Source organism: Cervus canadensis, chromosome 18 (genome assembly GCF_019320065.1).
Source record: "Cervus canadensis isolate Bull #8, Minnesota chromosome 18, ASM1932006v1, whole genome shotgun sequence".
NCBI classification, from domain to species: Eukaryota; Metazoa; Chordata; class Mammalia; order Artiodactyla; family Cervidae; genus Cervus; species Cervus canadensis.
In genome coordinates, this window is record NC_057403.1 from 37,970,618 (window position 1) to 37,980,583 (window position 9,966).

Sequence of the window (9,966 nt, forward strand, 5' to 3'; positions counted from 1 at the left end):
GTCCATGGAATTTCCTACGCAAGAATACTGGAGTGGGATGCCATTTCCTCCAGGGGATCTTCCTGACCAGGGATCGAACCTATGTCTGTGTCTCCTGCATTGGCAGGCAGATTCTTTACTACTGAGCCATCTGTTATTCCTTGACCTTTCTCTTCCTGCCAAATTTCTGCAGATATTTCCCCCACTAAAATAATCTACAGCACTTACTCAACTCTGCTGCAACATATACTTTTGTGGTATCATCTCTCATTTTACCAATGATTTTCAAATCTGTATCTCCACACTTCACTTGTACCTTGGGTTAGAGCCACATTCTGCCATTTCCAGCTGTATCCGGGACATACTCACTTTAATATCTTGTTATTTCAAGTTTAATATATTAAAAACACAACAACTTTCTCCCTCTTAAACTTCCCTCCCTCCAGCGTCTTCATTTTTGTTAATATTGCCACTATTCTTCCGGCCCCCCCAGATATCAAACATTGAGTCATCTATAACTATCTTTTCTCCTTACATCCCCTATTTCCAGTCTATCAGATTTGGTTGTTTCTTTCTTTCCCACACAGGCCTCTTTTCCTTCATGCCTCAATTACTCCAGCAACTCTCTAGCAGTCTTTCAGTCTCAAGTCTCACCAACCCCCAAGTCATGCATATTGCTATTAACTTCTCGTCCTCATGTGCTTTTTATCATGTTACCAGGGTAAAGAACCCTCAGTGCTTCTCTGTAACTCACCAAATCAAACTCTCTGCCTGGCTTTCAAAATTGTGTGGAATTTTGTTCTGCTTCCACTTGTAAAATTTTACTGCACATTTGTTCTACCAGAAATGTGCTGTGTTTATTCCAGACCCTACCATTCGATCCATCACAATTGAGCATTGTCCTAAACGTCTGTCTTACCCTAATAGCTCATTATTCATCAATTTTACCTCAGAAATCTCTGCCTTCTCCCAGCAAATGTTGTATTTCAGAATCCCCTCATTTGTTTTCTGGACTATTTAAGTTACCCCTCAACTGATTCTCTTACTTTCAGCTGAGCTTTCTCTTAGACAAATTACATCATATCCCTGCTTGATAAATATCCCTCAGTTCTCCCATTGACTTGAAGATGGCTAAAAATCCTTAGGATGGTTCTCAAGACTCTTGTTGATCGACCCCTGGCAACCCTTATCAGCCTCAACTTTTCTCCCACACTTCTCTCATACCTTATACTCCAGACACACTACACTTTCTCACTCTTCTGTGCTTTTGCACGTGTTCTTTGTACTTAAAATGTCCTCATCCCTGCCAACTTTCTGTCTGGCTAACTTTTCCTTTAGGCAACAGGCAGATAGAGTACCTTATAATGTATGGATGTGGCTAACATTACCTGAAGCTACTGATCAATGTTAACGTTTTAAAAAAGATAGTCAGACTTTATGTGTCTGTTAATATGATACAGTTAGAAGTCCACACTACTACCTGTGAGGAATTCTACTAAAAACAACTTAATCTGAATCTGATCAGTCATCTAGATCTAATTAACAGTTTCTTGGGCACATAGGAGCATTTTAAAGGATACAACTAGGATGTAATCAGCAAAACCCCAATTTTGGGAAATTGCACATTACAAATGATCTGGTGTCTCCAACAGGCAAATGACAAAGAGGAAGAGAGGAGAAGTGATAGATTAAAAGAAACTCAAGAGACATATCAGCTGAATGTAATGGTCGACCTTGTTTGAATCATGATTCAAATAAACCGACCATAAAGAGAAAGTTTTAAAATGATGGGGAAATTTGAGCACTGACTGGATATTAGATTATATTAAGCATAATTTTCTTAGGTGTGATAGTGGTTTTGCCATTTAAAGAAATAAGACAAAATAAGTACTTTTTAAAAAGAGTTCTTATCTGTTAAGAATGAATATGAAATAATACTCAAATGCAACTTCCAGGCTTCATAATCCAGTGTGTACAGGAAGGCAGAGCTGAGTAGGTAGAGGGAGATAAAATATGATTGGCCTTGAGTTAAGAATAGTTGAAGCTAGATGCTAGTTACATGGTGGTTCATTATTCTTTTCCATTGATTCTCATGTATTTGAAGTGTTCCATAATATTAAAAAAAAAAAAAAAGATGACTGAGCTTAAGGGTCACTTCTTTTGGATATCTTCCCTGACAGTGACTCCTGCTCAGAATTAGACCAAGCTAGACGCCCTTTCCTGTATCACCATAAGTGTTTACACCTCTGTGGCAACACTCGTTTCCCTGTATTGTATTTGTTGTCTTTACTCTTTCATATGATGTGGCTTTGAGTTTCGTAATGTATTTATAATTAACTTTCTGATTTCACTTCAGTTACCATCATAAAGATATTTGCTTTCATAAATTTGTTATTAAATATTTTATAACATCTATGCATCATTTTAATTTGTTTTCTTTTAGGTTGCATAGCAGTAGGAAAATCCCTGAATAGTCGAAATTTTAGCAAGCTCTTGCACTGTTGCCCATACCAATGTGATCGTCACAAAGTCATTGTGGAAGCTGAAGACAGATATAAAAGTGAACTAAGGAAATCACTTATCTGTAACAAAAGTAATTAATTCAGCAGTTTTAAAACTGTGATTATGACTGTACCTTCTGAACTATGATCTAGAACGTTAAGTATATTAACAGCTAAAGGGTACAAAAAGTGTTGAAAAGAAAATCTGTCTCTGAGCAACTATGATTTAAAATGTTCCCAGGGAGTAGATTTAGTCTCTGGTGGTTTAAAAATTCTTCCTAATCCACCTAAGGATTCCCATTAGAAGGGGAAAAAACGAAATATCATACTAATGGAATTGATGTGATACTACTCAGATTAATACTCTAAGTAGGCTAAATGTTTTCGTATTTTTCAGAAATTCTGCTGACCCCGCGTAGAAGACATCAACTCAGTAATGAATCTACTACCCCTGGAAGAATAAGTGAATATACTTAATTTTTAAATAAATTTAAATTTAATATACTCTTGAAACAGAACAGCTCAATGATTGTTCTCAGTCACATCATTAATGGCTTCTAAATAATAACCCTTGGCTCTGATAAGAGTCATATTTCCTGAGAAAAGAGGTTTCCCTCCTCCCTTCCTCATGCCACTCGCTCATCTCTTGCTTTCTAGTTGGGGAAGGAGCAAGAGAAAACAACATTTATTAAGAACCCATTATGTATTAGGTGTTTTATGGATATTATTTCCTTTATTTCATAAAATAAAATTGTAAGATAAGGTATTATTTTATTTCTACTTTACTTTCTTTTGGGTTGCATAACAATAGGAAAATCCCTGAATAGCCAAAATTTGCCAGTGAACAAATGGCAGAACTTAGATTCAAATGCAAGTTTGTCTTTCTCCAGAACCCCCGGTTCATTCCTCTAGATCACATTTCTGTTTTAAGAATAAAGTTTATTCTCCTATGCACAAGTGCTTCAGAAAGGTTTTGCAGAAGATTTTGGTTTACATCTATAGCACTTCAAATAATCAAAATTGAAAGACAAATAGTATAAAGCTTAGATCCCTGCTTAAAAGTTAATATACTTCTCTGACTATGAGTTAACTTATAGGGGGTTTTATTAAACTACAGGGTTAACAGTTCAGGTTTATCACCATTTCAAATTTATCATGAGACTTAAAGAATGTTACCATTTTCTTCTGTTTGTATGGAATTAGTACCTGCAGAATAAGAGTAAGCAATTGAGTACATTACTTGTCAAAGTAACCTAGAAATTAATAGCCATTAGTAACTATAGAGCCATTCTGTTATTTATTGTGAAGAGGTCTGGACTTGATCCATCCAGGAAACATTTTGCCACTCACTTTTGTTTGGCCATTTTCACTGCCAAAACCTTGAAAGAAATTTCAAATTTACTTTTTATAACTGGGTCTTTTTCAAGATTAAAATTCTGCATATAAATTAAGTGCAGTACCAGTATAGGGTAGCCCACTTCTTGAAGTAATATTTTCTGTAGAAACTGTTAGAAAATAGTTATTTTTCCATAGAAATGTTACAGTTGGAAGTCTTGTCTTTGACAAGGAGTTAGCATCAAATTAACAATAGAATTTCTTCACCAGCATGTCTTAAAAGCAAATATAAAACAACTAAAAATATTTGATAATCATTTTTCATAGTAAAGTCATTTGCATAACCTCATGAAATATACATAATTATTCCTATATATTGATTATACAGAGGGATCCTAAATACTGTTAGGATCATTTTCAACTCATAAACACCTACATCTTTTTTGTAGGTTAGAATTGCTTAGTTAAAATCAAATAATAAGTTGGCCTGCTGTTTTTCAAATTTAGGCATCTTGAGGAGGTGGTGATTAGATTGGTCTTATATCTCTTATGGGGCTTCCCAGGTGGCACTAGTGGTAAAGAACCTGCCTGCCAAGGCAGGAGATGTGGGTCAGGAAGATCCTCTGGAGGAGGGCATGGCAACCCTCTCCAGTAATCTTGCTTGGAGAATCCCATGGACAAAGGAACCTGGCAGACTACAGTCCATGGGATCACAAAGAGTGGGACACGACTGAAGCGACTTAGTATGCATCCATATCTCTTTTACAGGCAGGCCAGGAATATTTGATGTACTGTTTTCCCCCGTTAATAAATTTCCCTTTTTTACTAGAGACATTCATTACCTTTCATTTGGTTATAGGTTACACTCAAATTTGAGACTATTCTTTTGAGAAGGGACCATTGCAGCATCTAAGTATTTAAAAGAGTCTTGGGGACAAGGCTTTTTTAGGATGGATTGAAAAATAAGTCTAAAACTGAGTCTTCTTGCCTACTTTTCCCTACTATTTTCTTCCCCCTGCTTTCTTCTAATGCCCAATCAGTATAAAAAAGAGCACTAAAGAAGCCACAGAAGGGAGCCTTGTGGTGTAGAGAGCTGTTTCCCCTTCTAGGCTGCCCACTGCTCTGCTGTGGAGACCTTTGAGGAGTTGGGCACAGATGTTAATTTAAGTTAGAAGTCAGTGAAATGGCAACTGCAGTGGAAAAGTGGGGATGGGCTCTACATGAACAACCCCAAGACCCAATATCCTGAATGATATAATAACCCATCTGGTTCTGATTATAATGAGTTTTGAGATCATTTAGCAAGTGAAATTGAAATCATCTATTTCTCAGAGAACTACAGTTTCCCAGTAGACCTAAAAGTAAGAAGTAACTTCATTGATGAGTTTTTTAAAAACTTATATGTATATATATAAATTTTATATTTAAAATATATTTAATATATTAAATATATATTATTTTATTTTTGGTTGCTCTTCATCTTTGTTGCTGTGTGCAGGCACTCTAGTTGTGCGGAGAGCGGGATCTACTCCATTGCAATACATGGGCTTCTCATTGAGGTGGCTTCTCTTGGGGAACACAGAGTCTAGGCACACAGGCTTCAGTGGTTGTAGCACGCTAGCTCAGCAGCTGTGGCACACTGGCTTAGTTGCCCTGAGGCATGTGGAATCTACCCGGACCACAGATCGAACCTGTGTCCCCTGCCCTAGCAGGTGGATTCCTATCCACTGTACCACCAGGGAAGTCCCAGTGATAAATTAAAAAAAAATTTTTTTACCAGTAGTAACTTTTTTTTCTTTCAACAAATATTTATTGATTACCTCCCGTGTGTCTGACACAATTTTAGGCACGGGGGACATAATGGTGAGTGAAACAGACAAAAATCCCAGTCTTCATGGATCTCGCATTCTAAGCAATACCATTCGGTAATAATTAGACATTATTTCATTGATTTCTTGGCCTTCTGCTGCTAAGATTTTTCTCTTCTGATTTAAGAGATCTGAACTGTGGCTCCTATTTTAGGAGAGATGGACTAACAGTCCTGACCTGCAAAGGCAAGATTTTCTAAGGTTGTCCCAGCAATTATTCCAGGTCCTACTAGAGTGAATAGCAGCCTTAATTGGAAATACAAAAACTCCTCCTCATCAGCATTCACAATAAAATAAAAACCTTAAAGGAGGACTATTTCCAGGTAGTCATGACTAGAAAATATTTGTTTACGGATATCAACTGTGTATTCTTTCTGTTGTAGAAATTACCCCTAAAAACCAGATAAAACTTCCTCCTTGTGCAGCCTGTTTTTTTTTTTTTTTTAGTTTTAATCAAGCTAGCCCTCATATAGGTGATGAACATGTTCTTTAAGTCAAATTTCAAAAAAGACCCTTAATCCTTTAAAAATATTAATCAAGCATGATAATTAAAGTAACAAGTATTGATATTCTTTTCTATGAAGTTATGGAGCCCTTTGGGAAGACTGTAGCTGTAAGACAGGTAAGTGGTTAACTGTCCTCACAGGAATGTCGAAAGAGTTAACAACCAAATGTTTATAAAATTTTGTGTTTCTTATCATAAGATTAAGTTACAGTTATTACAGAGATCACAGTGATAGCATCTAGGTTGATAGTAGGCACTCAGAGATTGTTTGTTTTCATTTGAAGTGTATTTTCATATGATGAGTAGCCCAGGCATGAAGTTTTCTCACTGTATAATCCATATCCTTAGAATAAGTTTTTATTTCTCAAGAAGATCTCTTTTTTAGCAAGTACTAATATATTCTACAATTCTCATTAATTACAGAGAAAAGAAGAGTTCGTAAAAACTTTACCAAAGAAGAAATAAATTACCTTTTCAATGGAGTTAAGAAAATGGGAAATCACTGGAATTTAATTTTGTGGTCTTTCCCCTTTCAGCAAGGACGGAAGGCTGTGGACCTTGCTCACAAATACCATAAGCTGACCAAATGCCCCAAGTGTGTGGCTCCTTGATTGGAAGAAGACTTGTCAATTGTTAGTTTGACACCTTGAAAAACAGTGTGTTAAAAATACAAAATTTTAAATATTCTTAGACACTCTCATGAGACAGGAAATGCAGCAATGGGGATACTGTTTTAATTATTTTTTGTGATGCTGTAGCTCATCAGACTATTAAAATAACTTATAAGGACTTCCCTGGTGGTCCAGTGTCTAAGACCCTGTGGTCCCAATGCAGGGATCCTGGATTCAGTTCTTGGTCAGGGAATTAGATCCCATAAGTTGCAACTAAAAATCCCCTGCAACTAAGACCCAGTGCAGCCAAATAAAATTATTATTTTTTAATTATAAAACAAGTACATTTTCTTCTAAAAATTTTATTTTATCATATCTTTGGCTGCGCTAGTTGTGATGTGTGGGCTTCTCTCTAGTTCTGGTATGAGAGCTCTCTAGTTGTATCATGCAGCCTTAGTTGCCCCATAGCATGTGGGATCTTAGTTCCCTGACCAGAGATCGAACCCATGTTCCATGCATTGGAAGGCAGATTCTTAACCACTGGACCATCAGAGAAGTCCCTAAAACAAATACATTTTCAATGTGTAGATTGGTAGGACAAAATTCCACATGAGGTGAAACATATGTATAGGATTACGCTTTTTTTCCCTTAAGCTCAACCCAGGTCAGAGAAAAAAAATTATTGGCCTTTAAACATTATTTGATATTATATACTATATGAGACACTGGATTTAGTATTTTTACCCAGTGAAAGTCCCTCCCTGGAACTTAGTTTCCCAGGTTGTTCAAATTATGTTCCCACACACTAATGTTTCTCCTTCTACAGGCAATTGTGCAGTTGCTCCAAATACTCCAGATTCTATTGTCAGGTTCACTTCTTTTTGGTGCATATTTATTTGCTTCTGCATTTTCAAAGTTTGAAACAATTTTTGATTGTTTGCTTTTAAGTTTTCTTCCAGTTGGAAACCAAACTATTAAATCTCAAACTTCTATTTTTCTTACTCTTTTTATATTCCATCACACCAATGCCTTCTTCATTATACTTAAAATACCGTGGCAGTGATCAAGCATCAAGGCCTGAAAGTTCAGCTGCACGTCTGTACACATTGGCTCACTGTTTGATGTCATTCTTAAAATACTGAAGGGTATTTTCCTATAAGCATGTATTCTTGGATCCTTTCAGATCATGAGTATGTCTACTTAGATAAAGTATGTCTACTTATTAATTTCTGTTGTACAAAATACCGGAGGGTCAATAAGCAGAAAAGTCTCTGTTTAAAATCCAAAAGTTCCTTTAGGCCTAAGAATAATTTACAGTTAGGAAAATTCTTTGCATCATTTAAAGTGTGAGTGAATTTAGTCCATTATCAGTCTTTCCTAAGCTCTATGGAGGTGATTTAAATGGTCTGCTGGGCTACTGTGCTGTGTAATTCTCAAGATGTGTGAATGTTGTTTTAGGTCAACGGGGAAGACATTTTGTTGCCTCAACCTTGCTGGCAATAGTTTTTTGTTTGTTTTCTGTTTTAATTGGAAGTTATCTGTAACAGAAAATCAAATACTACTTACATCCCCAAGAGCATGACACACTGTAACTTGGAAGATGTTTTGTATCCGTCACTGACACTTTATTTAAAATAACTTACATTGCCTTCTGAAACCTTGAAATTTTATCCTAACCTTTGGCTAACTTGGTTAACGTGAACTGCTTTTTTTCCCCTCAAATGGAATTTGATAGTAAATAAATACACATCAAAAGGAAAGCCAAAGAATGATCACATATTAGAGGACTGTTTGGTTTTAGGAACCCAAACCCGACCAGTTCCACAGGGAACAAGAAGTCAGACCCTTGGAGTTGGAGCTTACCTCAGTTATAGTTCATGCCAGAGAACTAACTGCTGTACAACAATCCGGACATTGGTGACTGTCTTTAGTTTTGCCTATATGCTCAGAAACATGGAATTTACTGTTTCACAGGGTGAAAACTGATGGTCAGTTCTTCCTTATGCCAAAATGAAATATGCTTTTCTGGAGTACCTCCTGCAGAACCACAAAAGTTGAATCTCTTTTCCACATACCAGCCCTTTAGAGAGTTAAAGATAGATGTTCATCAGTTTCCCCTCTACATCCTTTATCTTCCATGCTGCTGAATCTTAGCTACTTCCTGCTTCAGCAGAACAGTGTCATGTCCCCTTATGAACTTAGTCACTGACCACGGGGCACCTTTTTGTTTATAGACTGTCCACCCAAAAATGTGGACTGACTGGCAGAGTATAAGGACCAGTTTCTTTGCTCTCCCAAAGGTTTTATAAGAGCAAGTGAGCATGGACTCAATTCAGTGAGTCTTGTGTGCTAAGTCATGTTCAACTCTTTGCAGACCCATAGACTATAGCCCACCAGGCTCCTCTGTCCATAGAATTATCCTGGCAAGGATACTGGAGTGGGTTGCCATTTCCATCTCCAGGAGATCTTCCCAACCCAGGAATATTCCCGACCCAGGGATCGAACCTGTGTCTCTTGTGTCTCCTGCATTGACAGGTGGATTCTTTACTACTAGTGCCACCTGGGAAGCGCCAAAGGTTTTATGGACCTTACCTAACATGCTTCTTGGCATTCTACATGACCAACTCTCCAATTATAATTGATATAGTTAAGACATGATTTTTTTTTTTTTTTTTACTAATTCTTACCTTGTTCTTATTTTAACTCCACTACAAGACTTCAGTGTTTGTATGTGTTAATCAGTTGTGTCCAACTCTTTGTAATCCCATGGATTATAGCCCACCAGGCTCCTCTGTCCATGGAATTCTCCAGGCAAGAATATTGGAATAGGTAGCTATTTCCTTCTCCAGGGGATCTTTGCAATCCAGGGATCAAACCTGGGTCTTCTGCATTGCAGGCAGATTATTTACCATCTGAGTCACCAGGGAAGCCCCACAAGACTTCAGTGGTCCCTGTTAAATTGAATTTTAGATTTATTCTGTAATCATTTGTCATCCAGTGTGTTAGGCCTCCCTTCCTGCTTCAGGTCATCCACAACTTCTAGGAGTGTGTGGCTGCATTCTCATCCAAGTCACGAATGGTATACCCTGAATTGACTGGGCCAAGGCAGGAGATTGGAGCAGGCTCCTAGCAGCCTCCTCGGGGTGGAAGGGAGCAGGGTGCTTGCT

The 9,966-nt window shown here is 37.3% G+C and overlaps 1 protein-coding gene across 8 annotated transcripts in view; it reads left to right on the forward strand.

Annotated features, from left to right (window-relative positions):
• The window catches only part of TERB1 (telomere repeat binding bouquet formation protein 1), a 31,773-nt gene extending 24,683 nt beyond the window's left edge, over positions 1 to 7,090 (forward strand). For 4 of the 8 annotated variants that reach the window (XM_043437752.1, XM_043437755.1, XM_043437754.1 and 1 more), the window contains 3 exons: positions 2,423 to 2,572; positions 2,878 to 2,943; positions 6,612 to 7,090. In XM_043437752.1, coding sequence (XP_043293687.1) covers positions 2,423 to 2,572; positions 2,878 to 2,943; positions 6,612 to 6,799 — 404 coding nt within the window. In that variant the 3' untranslated portion in view covers positions 6,800 to 7,090. Of the gene's footprint in view, positions 1 to 2,422; positions 2,599 to 2,877; positions 4,100 to 6,611 lie in introns of those variants that run through there. The other 4 variants (XM_043437756.1, XM_043437757.1, XM_043437758.1 and 1 more) reach the window with 4 other exon arrangements.
• Positions 7,091 to 9,966: the final 2,876 nt, after the last annotated feature.